The sequence below is a fragment of the Polypterus senegalus genome, chromosome 13 (assembly GCF_016835505.1).
Source record: "Polypterus senegalus isolate Bchr_013 chromosome 13, ASM1683550v1, whole genome shotgun sequence".
Classification (NCBI taxonomy): domain Eukaryota; kingdom Metazoa; phylum Chordata; class Cladistia; order Polypteriformes; family Polypteridae; genus Polypterus; species Polypterus senegalus.
The window spans coordinates 151626573-151646572 of NC_053166.1; the positions used below are offsets into that span (position 1 = coordinate 151626573).

Genomic DNA, 20000 nt, shown 5'->3' on the forward strand with positions numbered 1-20000 from the left:
TGGGTGAAGGATGTTAAAGATAGAGCTGCCAGGGAAGAGGAAAAGAGGAAGGTCTAAGATGAGGTTTATGGATGTGATGAGAGAGGACATGCAGGTGATGGGTGTGACAGAGGACAGAAAGATATGGAAGAAGATGAGCTGCTGTGGCAAGCCCTAACGGGAGCAGCCAAAAGAAGATTGAGTAGTCATTATAGAGGGTCTTGGACAGTAGGGCAGATTTGTGGCAGATTAAATTTAACGTTGGAAGTAAAAACGTGAGGTTTGAATACACAATGGGAGGTCTGAAAATCGAGAGTCCACCTTCTTAGAAGGACTTAAAAGTCGTAGTGGACTCAACACTATCAACTGCCAGACTGTGTTCACAAGCCAATAAGAAGGCTAAGAGACTGTCAGGTTATATAGCGCCTTGATGTGTGCAGTAGAAGTCCAAGGAGGTTCTGCTCAAGCTTTATAACACACTGGTGCAATTTTGATCTCCAGGCTACAAAAAGGATACAGCAATGCTAGAAAAGGTCCAGAGAAGAGCGACGAGGCTGATTCCAGTGCCACAGGGGACGAAAAGATTAAAAGAGCTGAGCCTTTTCAGTTTAACCAAAAGAAGATTAAGAGGACACCTGTGTTTAAAATTATGAAGGGACTTAGTCCAGTGGATCGAGACGGTGAGTTGAAAATGAGTTCACTAAGAACACGGGGACACCGCTGGAAAATGCAAATGTAAATTTCACACAAACATTAGGAAGTTTTCTTCACATAAAGAACCACAGACATGTGGGATAAGTGACCAAGTGGTGTGGTTCACAGTAGGACTTTGGGACTTTCAAAACTCGACTTGATGTTATTTTGAAGAAATGAAGTAAATGGGACTGGCGAGCTTTGTTGGGCTGAATGGCCTGTTCTCAGTCAGATTGTTTTTTTTATTAGACCTGGTGCCCATTTTCACATAATTGTACAAGCAAAAAAAAAAAAAATGATCAGCTTTTACTTTCTAATAAAGCCAGTGGTTTACCCAATAGTAGAACATTTTGTAAAACGGTGAAGACAACTAATGCACAGAAATGCTGAACACTCTTCAAATATGAAGGCTCAAAAAAGAAAACTCCAAATGTTACAATAACAGGCGCTAGAACAGTAGTGCATAAACATTAGTAGGAGCAGTCTATATTAAATGGCAATGGACCTTGTATGTGGCTGTAATATGCGTCACTGTATTGTGTGCCTCTCAGTAATACTGGTTTGTATTTCCGTGAAATGCCTGTAATTTTGTCTGACAGTAATACAGTAGAACCTCGGTTCACGACCATACTTCGTTCCAAATCTCTGGTTGTAACCCGATTTGGTCGTGAACCGAAGTAATTTCCCCCATAGGATTGTATGTAAATACAATTAATCCATTCCAGACCATACGAACTGTATGTAAATATACTGCTCAAAAAAATTAAAGGAACACTTTTTAATCAGAGTATAGCATCAAGTCAATGAAACTTATGGGATATTAATCTGGTCAGTTAAGTAGCAGAGGGGGTTGTTAATCAGTTTCAGCTGCTGTGGTGTTAATGAAATTAACAACAGATGCACTAGAGGGGCAACAATGAGATGACCCCCAAAACAGGAATGGTTTAACAGGTGGAGGCCACTGACATTTTTCCCTCCTCATCTTTTCTGACTGTTTCTTCACTAGTTTTGCATTTGGCTACAGTCAGTGTCACTACTGGTAGCATGAGGCGATACCTGGACCCTACAGAGGTTGCACAGGTAGTCCAACTTCTCCAGGATGGCACATCAATACGTGTCATTGCCAGAAGGTTTGCTGTGTCTCCCTGCACAGTCTCAAGGGCATGGAGGAGATTCTAGGAGACAAGCAGTTACTCTAGGAGAGCTGGAGAGGGCCATAGAAGGTCCATAACCCATCAGCAGGACCAGTATCTGCTCCTTTGGGCAAGGAGGAACAGGATGAGCACTGCCAGAGCCCTACAAAATGACCTCCAGCAGGCCACTGGTGTGAATGTCTCTGACCAAACAACCAGAAAGACTTCATGAGGGTGACCCAAGGGCCCCATGTCCTCTAATGGGCCCTGAGCTCACTGCCCAGCAGCATGCAGCTCGATTGGCATTCGCCATAGAATACCAGAATTGGCAGATGCACCACTGGTGCCCTGTGCTTTTTACAGATGAGAGCAGGTTCACCCTGAGCACGTGACAGAAGTGAAAGGGTCTGGAGAAGCCATGGAGAACATTATGCTGCCTGTAACATCATTCAGCATGAGCAGTTTGGTGGTGGGTTAATGATTGTCTGGGGAGGCATATCCATGGAGGGTCACACAGACCGCTACAGGCTTGACAAAGGCACCTTGGCTGCCATTAGGTATCAGGATGAAATCCTTGGACCCATTGTCAGACCCTATGCTGGTACAGTGGCTCCTGGTGCACGACAATTCCTGGCCTCATGTGGTGAGAGTATGCAGGCAGTTCCTGGAGGATGAAGGAATTGATACCATTGACTGGCCACCACACTTTCCTGACCTAAATCCAATAGAACACCTCTGGGACATTATGTTTTGGTCCATCCAATGCCACCAGGTTGCACCTCAGACTGTCCAGGAGCTCAGTGATGCCCTGGTCCAGATCTGGGAGGAGATCCCCCACAACACCATCTGTCATCTCATTAGAAGCATGCACCGATGTTGTCAGGCATGTATACAAGAACACAGGGGCCATACAAAGTGCTGCGTACAATTTGAGTTGCTGCAATTAAATTTTGGCAAAATGGACTAGCCTGCCACATCATTTTTTCACTCTGATTTTTGGGGCGTCTTTGAATTCAGGGCTCTGTAGGTTGATCATTTTCATTTCCATCAAACGATGTGGCATCCTTTCGTTCCTAACACATTACCCAGTCTATATCAGTATAGATATTCAGGAGGATTTCTTTTTCCCATTGAGATCTGATGTGTTTTCAAAGTGTTCCTTTAATTTTTTTGAGCAGTTTATATATTTTTTTTAAGTTTTTAAGCACAAATATAATTAATTATACCATAGATTGCACAGCGTAATAGTAAACTAAATGTAAAAACATTGAATAACACTAAGAAAACCTTGAACAACAGAGAAAACTAACATTGCAAGAGTTCACGCTATAGCGCTACAAACCGCTCGCTAAAAACACTTTTTTTTAATGAGTTTTAAGCACAGGGAAAAAAATGAACATTTGAAAAATCTGTAATTTAATAAACAACCAAGAAAAGTAACATTGCAACAAGGCATGTGCACACCTGTGTGTTTGTCTGTCTGTCTGTGTGCATGTGCGTGCGTTTGTCTGTCTCGCGTGCACTTGTGTGTGTCTGTCTGTCTGTCTGTCTGTCTGTGTGTGTGTGTGTCTGTCTCTCTCGAGCAAGCGCCTGTGTTTGTGTGTGTGTGTGTGTGTGTATGTGTGTGTCTGTGTCTGTGTGTGTGCATGTGTTTGTCTCGCGTGCACTTGTGTGTGTGTATGTGTGTGTGTCTGTCTGTCTGTCTGGCGCCTGTGTGTGTGTGTGTCTGTCTCTCTCGAGCACGCGCCTGTGTGTGTTTGTGTGTGTGTCTCTCTGCACACAAAGAGAATGCACAGGAAGAGACTGAACACGAGCCATGTGGCCCCGCGCATGCGTACTTCACTAGAAGACACACACACACGGACACAGGGGTTTTATTAAAGAGGATACTTAGTTTTAAATATTTAAATATTCCACCCACAAGTCACTACATACTGTGTATGCAATACACGAGACAAGTATAAAAGAAAACACAACCTATGAAGCATTCAAAATAAAAATGAGTTTTTACATGATTTTCCAAATACCTCCAGTTTTTACCTGCAGGCAGATTTGCTGCTTTGTTTCAATGACGTAACACACTTACACAATCTGCATTAAAATAACTGCTTAAAAGCATACCCATGAAAAATAAGCAATATCTTTACCTTTATGTTATTTTTATGGTCCTCCTGACAGCCATTCTGAACAGCGCCATCCTCAAGTAGACAATTTGAAGCTAGAATACCACTACAGGTCACACATGCCATCTGAAAACATTAAAAAAAAGATCTGAAAATTTTGCACAACAAAAATCCTAAAGCAAATAAATTCTCAATTACTTGCTAAAATACACACTGCCACTACACCAAAGACACCTACAAGTCTCCATTTGAATGAATGTTTGTAGATATTTATTGACCCATTCATTAATTTTTGAAATGCTTAATGTTTCTATCCCTAGGGACAAATCAATTAGCCATGTGTGCGTGCTCATGTGCGTTTATATATACATACACACACACTGTATACATACATATATACACACACAAACACTCTATGAGCAGCACGGTGGCGCAGTGGGTATTTTTTGTAAAAATGTATCTATCTGTATGGAATGATTACAATAAAAGAAAATGTGCTATAGAAATACATTTTCAATGGTTTTTTTCTTTTTTTTACGTTTACAGTATATGAATAAAGCTGGGCGGCATGGTGGCGCAGTGGGTAGCGCTGCTGCATCGCAGTTAGGAGACCTGGGTGTTGCTTCCCAGGTCCTCCCTGCATGGAGTTTGCATGTTCTCCCTGTGTCTGTGTTGGTTTCCTCCCACAGTCCAAAGACATGCAGGTTATGTGCATTGGTGGTCCTAAATTGTCCCTAGTGTGTGCTTGATGTGTGTGTGCGCCATGCGGTGGGCGCTGTTTCCTGCCTTGTGCCCTGTGCTGGCTGGGACTGGCTCCATCAGACCCCCGTGACCCTGTGTTAGGATATAGCGGGTTGGACAATGACTGTCTGACTGACTGACTGACATGACAAACACTCTATGCCATATTCTATGCCATATTGCTTCCAATTTAAGATAAACTTTTTTTACATTGCCAAGTTTAAAATTAAGCGTACATCTTGAATCCAGAGTTTTTTGGTTATAACCTCTCAAAAGTCTTGAAATTTCGGGGTAAGAACTACCAAGTGCAAGTCGAAACAAAAACTAACGGTAAAGGGGATATAATCGCTCAGGAAGGCAGCTGGTGAAGGGGAACATGATCGATTCTATATTTTATATATGCACACAAACGTGCAGCACTTTTTGAAGGCTGGCCTTGACAAAGTCTGTTCCAAGGATGCTCACATTTACAGGAGATGCCAGTTGTTCTACTATCTCAAGCTCAGGTTTGCGACATTATAGTAAGGAATTGGCAAAAGTTGCCCAGGTTTGCACCCCTAAAGTGGCACAAGAGAAAATGCTAGACCAGAAGGTAGAAACAGGTGGGTCATGGTTAGATGTAGAGCAAGACAACAGGTACAGACTCGTCTAAGGACAATAACCCCAGAGTTGGAGGTGTCCAACTATTTTTGGGACTCTAAAAGTTGGAAAGTAAGGATGACATCTGAAAACCAGTCATTAAGAAGAGAGATATAGTGATAGTGGGTGACTCAATCATTAGGGGGGCTGAGACAGGGGTCTGCTGCAGACAGAGAGAGAGAGAGTCTCATATGGCATGTTGATCTCCAGGCACACAGGTGGCAGACGTCACCTACTGTACAAGTGGCGGTGAATACACATGTCATTGTCCATGCTGGAATAAATGAAATACATCAGGGCAAATTTAAGAGAGTTAGAACCAGATGGGCACAAATGTATTGGGAGGTGAGCGATAGAATAGATTATTTAGGAAAGACAGACGGTCAGTCGTGTCTTAATGAAGACATTTCGATTCAACTACAAAGTACTGGAGATCGAGGCCTTATAGCAGCAGTGTGTTACACCCACCCCCACACCAATGCAGACAATCCTTTCAGTATTTAATAACAGAAAAAAGGCAAGTTTAGACGGGAATATTATAGCCATAGGGGATTTAATTACCGAATTATTAACAGTATTAGCCTTACAAACAGCATCGCACAAGAACGGGAGTTTTTAAGACTTAATCAGTGGCTTTTTTTTTTTTTAACACAATACCTTAAACAGGAGAAGTATGTCCAGATTTGTGTTTGGAGATGAGGATAGGGTTTGGGTGATAGATGTGATTGAACAATTAGGATCTAGTGACCATAATATCATATTTTATGGTGTTTGGTACAATTTTCAAAAAGCAAAACTGCTACAGTAGATTTTGAACAAATGCAGCAAATCCTGAATAAGAACAAAATGGATAGGCCTGTAAGAGTGAAGAGCGTTGAGGATATGTGGGAGAGAGAGTTTTTAAACAGAGTTTTACATACAATACGATGCAAGACAAGTTTATCCAAAATCCTAGAAGCCGTAGGGATTTTCCAGTGGACAAATGAGGAGCTAATTAACAAGTTACAAAGGAAAAACATACAAGATGTTTAAGTCTAATAACTCCAGAGCTAAATATAGGGCTTATGAGAGCAACAGTGTTAAAAATATATATATTATAAAAATATAAAAATTATAAAATATAAATACGATTAGCTAAAAGGCAGTTGGAGAAATAAAACTGCAAAACAGGCAAAAGAGATCATTTCAATATTGTAGTAGAAAAAGAACAGACAAGGAGAAGAATTATTAATATATTAGGACTGGTAAGGGTGAAGTGAAATACTGAACTTATATTTTTCTAAGGTGTATATGTTTTTTTTTCCACATTACAAATGCAGTACCCATGAGCTCCGCATTAAAATGCAACAGCAGTCTAGTTATTTGTTTATAATGTAAAATCCATCCATCCAGCATCCAACCTGCTATATCCTAACTACAGGATCAACTACTATCAACTACTGGAGCCAATCCCTGCCAACACTGGGCACAAGGCAAGAAACAAACCCCAGGCAGGGCGCCACACACATACCCACACACCAAGCACACACTAGGGACAATTTAGGATCGCCAATGCACCTAACCTGCATGTCTTTGGACTGAGGGAGGAAACCTACACAGACACGGGAAGAACATGCAAACTCCATGCAGGGAGGACCTGGGAAGCGAACCCACAGGTCTCCTTACTGTGAGGCAGCAACTCAACCCACTGTGCCACCATGCCTCCCGTATGATGTAAAATGCATAATGAAATTTCATGTGACAAATGTGACAAATTACTATATACAATGGTTGTGAAGACATAACTTGATAATGCTTGGCTGCTCCTCAGGTAATAGAGCTGTAAGTCACTATGCTTTTGGTGATGTATTTGATTCAGATAGCAGGTCAACCCTAAACTGCCCTCAAACCCCTTCCTGTGATAATGACAGATTAAATAAGAGGATTAAATTAGTATAAACTGCGGTCGGCTGGCACCCTGCCTGGGGTTTGTTTCCTGCCTTGCGCCCTGTGTTGGCTGGGATTGGCTCCAGCAGACCCCGTGACCCTGTAGTTAGGATATAGCGGGTTGGATAAAGGATGGATGGAAATTAATACAAATAAAATGACCTGGTGCAACAGACAAAGTGGAAAACAAAAGTAATAAATCAATTATATACCAATCACAAAAAAAACAAATGGCAACAATTGAAACTGTAACCGCATACAAGAACACCTCAAATACCTATTTATACAAATGTATAATGTATAAATAGGTATAATACAAATGTCCTATGTATACAAATAACACGTAAGGAAAAAATCTTTGACAACAGACAACGGCCACACAGGTTTGTGTCTTGTTAAACAAAATAGTTTTGTTTTTGTATTTTTTATCTCCACAACATACATACTATCCCAGAACATAAAAGAATATTTACAGATCACCCAATCTCGAGCCCCTTAACTGTACCGTCTGCTTTTTTTCTGTAGCAAGAACAACTGTACCAGGAAACTCTTTGAGATGGCCACCTCCAAACTGGAAAAGTTGTGATTTAAGATTTTGCATATAACCTGAGAAATGTTTTGTATGTCTTTATTTGTAATTTAGACGATGCAATGTAATTTAGTGTTACTTTGGTGAGAGGCATTCGTGTTTGCCACCCTGTTTACGACTTTTCTTTGTAATTTTACGACAGGATTTGGGGGATGCGTCTTAAACCAGTTTGATGAGTATTTCTTTGCTAAAGTCTTTCTCTCATTCCCCACACAAAGCCAGGTTAGCTTAGCATATGGTCTTGGGGGGTTGCAGGTGTTAAGATGTACTATTCCCCCCATTGGTCTGAGATATGGCTGTCTGGATTGGCTGTAGGGGTTGGACAGAAAACCTATAAATTTTCTTGCTCAACCACATTCTCTCTCTCTTACTAACATCTGAAAGAAGCATCTCTCTTGCTAACCTGTGATGATGTAGAAGTATTTTTCTCTTACTGATCTGATGAAGAAGACCATTACACCATGAACTGAAGACAACACAATGAAGAGCACAGCTTCAGCCATTTTGAACAGACATGTGGCTGAAAGCTGAGCACCAATGATGCCTTAACTAGAGACATTAAGTAACTACAAGTCTGTGTGCCAACTGAATTACACATCACCGTTTTATCAGGTTGTATGGTTGCCAATATTCAAATGTACTTTGCATTTTGTTATTATTTATAAATATTATCAGTAATACATTATTTTATGTGTGACTTAACTGCTGCTTGTCTTTTTACTACATCTAATTGCTTGAGGTAATAGATATAGAAGGGAAGGTGGGGATAAGTTATATAGACTAATACCTTATAAAGAGTGGTAAATCTGTGAGATTAGGCATTCTAAGGCTACATATTAATAATACAATTGGGGAAAGTAGAGCAATATATATATATATATATATATATATATATATATATATATATATATATATATATATATATATATATATATATAACTCTACCAAGATAAAACAACCACTAAGTGAGGAGATCACCTGTCTGGCCTTAGGTAGTCCACGCCTGTATCCTCAACCATAAAGCTTGTGTTCAGTATTGTTCATCCTTCCCTGCATTCTCATGCACATTTTAAACTGCAGATTAGCATCCATTACCATGGTAACCTCCTCGAAATCGCTTCAACTGACCGTACCTCACAAACGTCCCCCCTATTTACGTCTGCCCAATGTGCCTGCTTTATTCCATGCACTTTCTAATATATGTGCTTGTGCAGAGATTGGGTTTACATTAAGGATGACACAGAGGGACAGAAGACAAACCAGAAAATACATTATGTGGTAATGCTACAACTCTGACTTGAAATATACCACTCAAAAAATTAAAGGAACACTTTAAAAAACACATCGGATCTCAACGGGAAAAAAATCCTGCTGGATTTTCTTGTGGCCTCGGGACCCCTGCAGATTTTATTTTTTTCTCCAGCCGTCTGGAGTTTTTTTTTTTGTTTGTTTTTTTCAGTCCTCCCTGGCCATTGGACATTACTTTTATTCTGTTAATTAGTGCTCCCTAATTTTAATTCTTATTTATTTTGTCTTCTTTTCTCTTTCTTCGTCATGTAAAGCACTCTGAGTGACATCATTTGTATGAATATGATCTATATGGGTTGATTTGTTTTCCTATTCCTATTTTTTATAAAAATGTATCTATCTGTATGGAATGATTACAATAAAAGAAAATGTGCTATAGAAATAAATTTTCAATGTTTTTTTTTTTTTACGTTTACAGTATATGAATAAAGCTGGGCGGCATGGTGGTGCAGTGGGTAGCGCTGCTGCCTCGCAGTTAGGAGACCTGAGTGTCGCTTCCCGGGTCCTCCCTGCGTAGAGTTTGCATGTTCTCCCAGTGTCTGCGTGGGTTTCCTCCCACAATCCAAAGACGTGCAGGTTAGGTGGATTGGCAATCCTAAATTGTCCCTAGTGTGTGCTTGGGGTGTGTGTGTGTAGTTAGGATATGGCGGGTTGGATAATGGATGGGTGAATAAAGCTCTAATGAACGTGTTTACAATAAAACACCAATAGCATAAAGATAAAGGAAATGCTGAAACAAAAGCCAATTTTTATGGTCTGTCAACTAAAACTGCCCAGTGCTAGTGGCCTTCAGACTCATTTCCTGACGGGGTTCAATATCTTCAGTTTGGTCAGTAAATTATTATTTTCCTTAATAAACTGATGCTTTGCCTCAGAGCTCTCTCTGCAATTCCTGAAGTTACTAACAATGTGGGTTTAACTTCTCTATGAACCTCCAGTTGTAGCTTTTTCTACACAACCGCAAACTAAATATCGGTACTTTCTTAATATCTCTTACGTAAAATTTTAAGCACGCGATTGCTTAATAGTTCAACGAATAAAAAGAACTGCAAATAACAAGATAGTTAAGAGCAGGCTGCCTTAGACACATTTATACTTGTATGTGGTTGCCATTAAGCATCTAACATAATATAATATTCAAAACGGAGGAGGAAGAAAAAGAGACAAGGAATTGAGTGGCACTAATCCATTAGAGTTAAAATGCTGTTTTGATTTCTAGGGTAAGTAAAATATACGCTGCTAGACATTTATGATGTGGCAGAATGAGAGCAGAAACAAATTCCACAATTAAATGGGAAGTTCTTTTACAGTAAGAATTCCTTGTTAATTAAAAAAAAGTGGTTTCAGGGAAAAAAAAAAAGGGGCAACCATTATGGCCCTCAAGGGACCAAGTTAAACACCACTGCACTATGCAATGTAATGGGACACTTTCTGTCTTGTGTCCAGTACTGCTGGGATATGTGCTGGCTCTCCGTAACCCTGAACTGGATAAGGAGTATGGGGCAGGAGAATTTCAATCCGTTTTCCCTATTAGAATAAGAAGGTATAAGAGTATTGGACTGGTGAATACAATTTTATCACTTTATTGTTAGCCTGGTTATCTGCTCATAGTTTCCTTACTGTCCATAATTGAAAAGGTGTATAATATCTAAGTGAATTATAATTTAAAGTACTGTCAAAATTTGGCCAGTAGGGGGCGCTATAATTTGAACCCCTTATCTGGTATCAAAAATGAGGTATACAGGATTTGTAGTATTATAGATAGATAAAACCTAAAAATTTGGACAAATTTAGGACAGGATTAAAAGGTACTGGAGCTAAAATAACAATTAGTGGGATGGGTGTTTCCTTTAAAATAAAGATTTTATAGGTAGAGCAGTGTACCCACGCAATTGGCCTTCGGGCTGTAATCCCCTACCCCAACCTTGAACTGGATAGAGAGATTAGGAGAAAGGCAGGTGGATGTATGGAATTCTGGAAATACAAAAGTTTCACAATTATTTACCTAACTGATAGCAACAGTTGCTTTCGCTTTTTTGATCGCAACAACACAATTACTCTGCATTACAGTTACACAACTAGCTAGAAAGACAAAAGTAAAATAAAAAATGTAAAAATGTAAAAGTAAATACTGTTTCAAAGTAGGGATGACACAGTTTAGTGGTGGTAGTGTCTCATTTATACAGTATCTTGGATTTAATTTCCATTTCTATGAGGATTTTCCTTCCTGTGCTCTGGCTTTCCACTCATAATACCAGTGACATGCCTCTAAAGTTAGCTGGTGTGTGACTGTAAAGGAGTGGAGCGTCTGAGAAGACTTGATCCCTGGACAGCGCTGTCTGCTTGCCTTGTGCCCCTTAATGCCAAGGATAGGTTCTCGCTCTCAGTGAACTTGAATTAAACTAAGCAGATTCGAGGATGCACAATGCCATCCATAATGTTTGGGACAAAGAGACATTTTTCCTCGATATACCCCTCTGCTCCATGATTTAAAATCATGGGGAGGAGAGGAAGGCCTAAGAGAAGGTTTATGGATGTGGTGAGAGAGGACATGCAGGTGATGGGTGTGACAGAGCAAGATGTGGAGGAGAGGAAGACATGGAAGAAGATGATCCGCTGTGGCGACCTCCAATGGTAGCAACCGAAAGAAGAAGAAGATGATCTTGTATATCTCATGTATCACATTGATCACATATCACAATGAGGACATTAGAGGGTCAGCTCAGGTTGGAGACAAAGTCAGAGAGGCGAGCTTGCGTTGGTTTGGACATGTGCAGAGGAGAGATGCTGGGTATAATGAGAGAAGGATGCTAAGGATAGAGCTGCCAGGCAAGGGGAGGAGAGGAAGGCCTAAGAGAAGGTTTATGGATGTGGTGAGAGAGGACATGCAGGTGATGGGTGTGACAGAGCAAGATGTGGAGGAGAGGAAGATATGGAAGAAGATGATCCGCTATGGTGACCCCCAATGGTAGCAACCGAAAGAAGAAGAAGAAGAAGATCTTGTATATCTCATGTATCACATTGATCACATATCACAATGAGGACATTAGAGGGTCAGCTCAGGTTGGAGACAAAGTCAGAGAGGCGAGATTGCATTGGTTTGGACATGTGCAGAGGAGAGATGCTGGGTATAATGAGAGAAGGATGCCAAGGATAGAGCTGCCAGGCAAGGGGAGGAGAGGAAGGCCTAAGAGAAGGTTTATGGATGTGGTGAGAAAGGACATGCAGGTGATGGGTGTAACAGAGCAAGATGACGAAGACAGGATGATATGGAACAAGATGATCCGCTGTGGCAACACCTAACGGGAGCACCTGAAACAAGAAGAAGAAGATACCTCGTTTTGCTTCTACCATTTGTGTCTATAGTCGCCATTGTTCAAACCTGAGGATAAGAGCTGTGAAAATGAAAAGTCAAAAAAGCCATTATGAGGCTGAAACACAAGAATAAAACAACCAGAGAATTAAAGCTAAAAGCTTACGATGACCAAAATCAACTGTCTGGAATGTCAAGAAGAAGAAAGAATGCACTGGTGAGCTCAGGGATCACAAAGGGGCTGGTAGGCCAAGGAAGACCTCCACTGCTGATGATAGGAGAATCCTCTCTATGGTAAAGACAAAGAAAGCCCCAAAACACCTGTCCGACAGATCAGAAACATTTCAGGAGGCAGATATCAACGTGTCAGAGACCACTATCTGCAGAAGACTTCATGAACAGAAATACAGAGGACACAATGGAAGATGCAGACCACTAGTTAGCCACGCAAGAAGGATGACCAGATTACAGTTTGTGAAAAACAACTTAAAAGAGCCTGCAGAATTCTGGGAAAAAGTCTTGCAAACAGACGAGACAAAGATGAATCTGCATCAGAGTGATGACAAGTGCAAAGCGTGCCTGAAGGAGGGACCCGTGTCGCCTCGAAAGCTTGCATATTGTAATCTGTTCATTTAGCCAATAAAATGGGGTCATTTTGATTGACCTCTCATTCTATTAATAACCAATAAATCTTCAAATGGCCTTACAGCAGACTACATCAGTGACCTTCTCCATCACTCAGCTCTTGTTCATCCACTAAGGTCCTCTGATTTAAACAATCTTGTCAGGCCCCACACTAACCTGCACTCTATGGGTGACAGCAGGGCCATCAGCTGTATAGCACCCAGACTTTGGAATGACCTCCCAAAATTAATTAGACCAGCTGACTCAATTCATTCTTTTAAAAAACGAAGGGGCTCGGCCCCCTGCTTGTTTCGCATCTCCCACCCCATGGTTTGGTTTAGCGGATATACAATTTAAAGAGATTACTTTCATGGGAATTGTTATACACATTTGTATTATTTTCACTTTTACTTTAAAACTTTTCTAAAAACAATACTTGTCCTTTATTTCTGGCTCCGGGCGTGGTTAAATCTATTTCTCGCAGGACGTATAACGCTGCTCGCGTTGTGAAGGGGGGCGGCTGAACGCACACTACGGAGATGTCGTCAGATCATCTTATGTCTTACTGCTGCTGGCTTGCTGCATCATTTGCTTGTCGCGCTGTGCATCGATCATTTAAAAGCCTGTACAGCAGCTGTCCTTTGGCCACTTCGTATCTCTGCTACTCGCGTTGTGATTGGGGGGGCTGAACGCACACTAAGGAGAACCGGTCGGATCATCAGCTGGCTTCCTGCTGCTGCTGGCGTTTTCTGCTCGTCACTTGTCGTTGTTTTAAGAGCTGGGAGCACATGATGTCTACCTGCCAAAAGCATTCCAACAACTGCTAGCTTAGATGTTCGTGAACTTGTTTTAAATGTCTCACTGCCTTGTCTCGCATGACGTTAAAGTGGCTCTCGCAGGACGTCAAATTGCAATCTCTAGGCACCAAGTCTCATGTTTAAGGTCCCCGCGAGACACTCCGTGGCCAATCTCTTTCATCTCGCGGGTCTTTTAAGTGTCTTCCGAGAAGACAACATCTCGTCTCCATGATCTCCCTTCCACCAAGATTTTTTTTTATAATAGAGAGACAACTTAAAACTCATCTGTTCAGGAAGGCTTTTACCTTAACCTAAAATTTGACCCCTTCTTTCAAGTTTACCTCCAATGTTACAAATATCCTGCTGTTCTTTCCGAGACTCTGTGAAGCGGCCTGGGCATGGGAAAGGCGCTACATAAATAAAATTAATAATTACTATTATTAGAAAGCAACTCATCTCTATCCGCTAAGAAGGGTGACCAATCAGGAGACATAATCAACAGGTCCAGTCAGGGATAAGGTTACGTAACTAGCATAAACAAATCAGGACACAATTAGAATGCGCGTTTTCTGAAGTGTAAGTTTTCAGCCATCCACACTGCAACGCGAAGCCTGTACTTTCAGAAGCATGCGGCTCTTGAGAGCGTTTTTCAAAAGTCACGGGTTAAAATGCCACGGGGAGTGCGGATGAAATGCAAAGGCGGAGACTAATGTCTGCACGTTTAAATGAAAACATAGTAGGGTGGTCATAGCCAGAGTCTATCCCTCCAGTGCTGGCCTCTGATCAGGAAATAGCAATGGACGGGGACCCAAGTTATTGTCACACAAACAACTGATAAGGGACGTCAGTCACCTCTGAGGAAAATTCTGAAGAAAACTCATGCAGACTCACTGAAACTCGGCACAGAGTGTGCCCAGGATAGAATTCAATACCCATAACACCAGAGCTGTGATGTAACAGCACTAACCACTGCACCGCCCAATGTTAAATATGATCAAATGCAGTTATACGAGGGATGTTCAAAAAGTTTCTGCACTTTTTTTAACCTCTGTTTATTAAGAATATCAAAAAAATGATATCACTTTTCTACCTTGTCACCTTCCTTTGCCATGCAATTTTCCTAGCGTTGTGCCAACTTTTTAATGCCATCAGCAAAAAATGTTTTTGGTTGAGCGTGTAGCCACTGATGCACCGCTGCTTTCACATCAGGGATCTTTCTTCATTCCTTGTGGTTGTGGCTGTAGCTGGACATCGGGAGCGCTCTGCACCCGCCACACTAGGACGGCCATTTTTGAACATTTCAATTTACTCATGGACGACTATGAGAGAGAACTTTATCCCCATACCGAGCACACATGCGGAGATCAATTTGTGCTCCCGGCACACCTTCCACCCACAAAAAGTGTGTATGACAGAACGTTGTTCCTCTTTGGTGCCATTTATAAGTTTCGTAGCCATCTGCACCATAGGGTGACAACTCTTATTTCTTATTTATAACTGCAAGGGCAGCCAGCGGTTTGCCAGACAGAACTAGTCACATGATACACTCAGACACGACCAATCACTACTCCTCCAGCCTTCACCATTTTCAACAAAAATAGAAAAGGGCGGAAACTTTTTCAATGTCCTTCGTATTAATATGAGCTTGAAGTTAAAATATCACACCTGGAAAGCCCCATTCTCTGTTATTTCTTGTTTTTAAGCACATACGTTCTGTTCTGTACACGGTCTCAGAAATATTTAATTACAGGCCTGTGCACAGCATCCATTTTAACTTCTAAATGCCTAATTTCCGGTGGGCTTTACCTAAGAAACCCTGTAGTTGTACACTTAACATAAGACTTTTTTGGAGTACATTTAGAATTAAGACTTTTTATTATTTAGCTACAGTATCTTTCTTAGATATGAAGAAACAAATCATAGAAGCTACCACTCCACTTGTTAAAGATTCATTTGGTGAGCAGGAGCTAACTGGTCTCCTGTGACGACTTATTATGAGGCACCCCAGGTGACAGGATCCGTCCCTCTAGTGCTACGCCTTTTCATGCTCCTCCAACAAGCACACGGCAGAAAATCAATTACGAGTCCCAAGGGCTCCCTGCTGCGGGAAGATTTTCAGCCTGATGGCGCATGCAGGGCACAATCCATTGTTCCGCTAATTACTGGTATTCACACTGACCTTAAAAGATACAAATATATTTATGCAGCCACTGAGACCCCCTAAGCAGCTAAGGTCTTTAGAGGTAAACACAAGATGGCAGGGCCAGTCTCCAGACAGACATTGTAATTGCGCTTAAGTCAGTCACTAAACCTGTCTAAGCCCACAATACAGAAAAGGGCTATCAAATGAGCCAAAAAATAAGGTTTGAACATTCCAATTAAAAATATGTACAGTCCTGGTCACCATTATTGACACCCATGACACTGAAGTACAACACGTAGAACACCTCCTGGGGGGAAAAAATAATCTAGTGAGACAGCTAACGTCTATAGACACTCATGTTTGGTGATGATGAAACAACAACTTTAATAAACAATAGGAGGAAAACAACTAGAGGAACTGAAAGATTGCCATGGCACTGGTATTGAAACCCTTTAAATCAATATGAACAAAATTATCATATTTGACTCATCTGGAATAAAATGGAAATTGGGACTCGCCTGTGATAAATGATCAGTGCCTACATGACTTGAATTAGCCAATGAATGGCTTCCAATAAATAAGACCCATTGTCCACAGAAACCCGCAAAACAGCAAAAAATCTGCGTTATATATTTAGATATGCTTACATATAAAATCCGCGATAGAGTGAAGCCGCGAAAGTTGAAGCGCGATATAGCGAGGGATTACTGCTCTTGAAATGTACAACATACTATCGGTTCTTGTGCAATAAATTGTCTGCTCGTCACATGAGAATAACCTTATTTGTTCTCAAAATGTGCAATATTAACTTAAGGTGCAACACTCTGTACTTTAGATTGATACTTACATTTATTATACTTTATTTAGATTTACATGATTACTCTATACTTACTCTGAGTGTAACATGTCTCTTATCTGTTGTTAAGTTGTAACATAAGTAATTTCCTTCGGGATTAATAAAGTTTTCTGATTCTAATTAAATCGTCATTAAAGAAAGCCAAGTTATTTTCTCTTATGTGATTTCTTACCATTGTATCACTATGGGATGGGTACTGCCTCGTTATAATATATCTATTTAGGTTCAGGTTACTTAAAACGCTGCAATTAAAAAGATCTTATTCCAACCAGGGAGCTATCGCCCCCTAGAGGAAAACACCCAGCGTTAAAAAAACCAGGTTTGAGTCAAAGATCATGGGCTCTCCAGTAAGATGATGCAAAAGCACACATGGACCGTTTTAAGCTGGCCAGCAATAAGTCCTGATCTCAATCACATTGAAAATCTGTGGAAAGAGCTGAAGTCTGCCATTGGGGAAAGGGATTCTGCAAACATTCAAGAGTGTGAACAAACTGCAAAGGAAGAAAAAAAGAAAATTCCAATGGACGGGTGCAAAAAGCTTATAGATGGCTACAAGAAATGTTTGGATGCAGTAATCACTGCCAAAGGATGTGCAACCAAATAGTAAGGAGGGGGTCCCTTTATTACCATCCATGTCATATTTCTTGTTTCTTCTTTGAAATTACTACATGTAAGTTGCACAATGATGTGTTTTGGTTAAGTACGTACTCTGGGTACCCAGTTAAAATATTCTAATGATAAATTTGTTTCTGAAGATATTGTACAAGTTATGCAAAAAATGAAAGTGTGCCAGTAATGGTGGACAGGACTGTAAATATACAAATACACTGGAACTTAGGTAAACAATTCAGGGAGTTAAAAACACGGACAAACATACAATGCCCTCCATAATTTTTGGGACAATGACACATTTGTTCCTTGATTTACCCCTCTGCTCCACAGTTTCAAATTACAAATCAAACACTTCAGACATCGTGATTAAAATGCACTTAGCTGACTTTCATTTAAAGAGATTTGCATACATTTTGTCACACCATGCAGAAATGACAATACTTTACATTATATAGACATGGTCTCTTAATGACAGCATATGGCTCTGAACAGTCCACCGTTAATCGATTTCAACGTTAAGTGCGCCGTCGTATATTACTGAGGTGAGGGGGGATGTGCCTCTGTCTGTGCCATGTGGATTGACTTTGGATACAAGGTGCCATGTTGGTATTGCTGCACGCCATGCACATTATGCAGCATAATCTCAGCACGTGCCAGCAGCACACAGGAACGTGCCTTTGTGTCATTTTTGCCATGATGACATGTCAAGTATACAGCTGACCTGATATAACCCATCCTAAACTAACCTAACATTAGCACAAAACATACATCACATAAATTAATAATAATTACTTTATTAAGCACAGTAATAATAATACATTAATAACAATACTGTAATACCACCACTTACGATGGCATTTCGAACAATATTCAATTTAATTTATTGATAAATAATTTGATTCATTTATTTCTCTATGGAAACTCCGTCCTTAAAGCACAATGTTGTTAGTTAGGATATTGTTAACAGAGTCACGACCATATACAAAGTTAATACATACCGTATATATTCGCGGATAAGTTGGGACTTGATTTTACTGTATAATTTCTGGTATTTTATAATGTCGGTCGTATAAGTCGAATGCGGAAAACTCCTGCTATTGGTCCAAGAGATTATGATATGCTAATGGCCACCTGAAAAAATAACCACCGAGCACACAGCTTTTTTCTTTTTCTATGTGAGTGAGGCAATGCGCTGTATTGGCGTGTGCTCCTGACCTCTCTTTCTTACTCTCTCTATTGTGCCTACGTGACCACACAGTAATACCCAAACTATTCCGAAGCGACATTTGCACTGATTTGTGTTTTTTGTATCTCACACCCTCATACACCTTTATCATAAGAGCATCCCTTATCTACGATGGAGTGTTCGATCAGAAGAAAATATGAAGCTGGTTTAAAATTAAAAGTCGTTGAAGTGGCGAAAGAAACTGGGAACTCCACTGCTGCAACAAAATTCGATGTGTCCGAGAAACTGATGTGAGATTGGAGGAGGCAAGAAGATGGGAAAAAAAAAAATTAAGTGTCGTATTTTTGAACGGGCGTACAAGTCAGGGTCTGATTTTATGATCGATTTTTCACGTTTCAAGACCCAACTTATACATGAGTATGTATGGTAATACATAGACATACTGATATCCTATTCACATTTTGACATCTTCATGATGTCTAGTGAAGAGGTGTCAGAAAGACTAATAAGTAATTTATTAACTACCTCTCCTTATTCTTCTAACAGAATCAACGTGCTAAGAGATTTTTGTCACATTTGACCTTCAATTTTATTTTTCTTCCTTACTGACTTGCATCAACATTCTTTGCAATGAAGGCCGTGTAAAGCAAAAAGAAGTCCTTTCAAATTTCACAAAGGGCATAGTTTTAAATGTGGCATCTTTTTTGAACACTTTGAATTTTTTGCCATTCCTTTCAGGATAGTTTTGTGTATTCTTTGCTCTTTCACTTTCTAACTCAGGACTCCGTGAATTTGCTTTGTACTGTCACATCATATCTGCCACTTTTTAGGGTCGGGTACCTGCTTGTGTAAAGGTTTCAAGACCCGACTTACACATGAATATATATGGCAAGTATATTGTGATCACATTACATGTCTAAATGGCTGGACAAGAAGATGAAGACTAGGGAAGGGGGAACTTAGTAACTACCTGGAATGCTGCCCTCAGCATGCCTCTCTGGATACCACTAAGGGGTGACAGCCCATGCAATATAGTGAAAGACTGGAAGTCTGACAACAATGAGCCCCAAACATGTCAGATAACTCTAAGTATATGTTAAATACTGCTGTGGACAGGTTGAGAATAGCTGCCATCTCTTTAATGAGGCAAAAATTTCTCAACCAAAGTTATACAAGTGTTAGAAATGCGTAGCAATGTCCATGATGTCACTTTTGCCAACAATATGTAGGCAGTGGAGGACTTCAGGGTTAGCAGAGTGGGACACTGGCAAGGATGCAAGACCTACCAGTTGTGGTGAACAAGATTCCTTGTAATATTTTGAGAGGAAAAATGGAAAG

The 20000-nt window shown here is 40.5% G+C and overlaps 1 protein-coding gene across 1 annotated transcript in view; it reads right to left on the reverse strand.

Moving 5' to 3' along the window:
• Positions 1-20000, reverse strand: part of adcy9 (adenylate cyclase 9) — a 90134-nt gene that overhangs the window by 25962 nt on the left and 44172 nt on the right. Inside the window, exon 4 of the mRNA XM_039775821.1 lies at positions 3953-4054. Coding sequence (XP_039631755.1) covers positions 3953-4054 — 102 coding nt within the window. The remainder of the gene's footprint in view (positions 1-3952; positions 4055-20000) is intronic.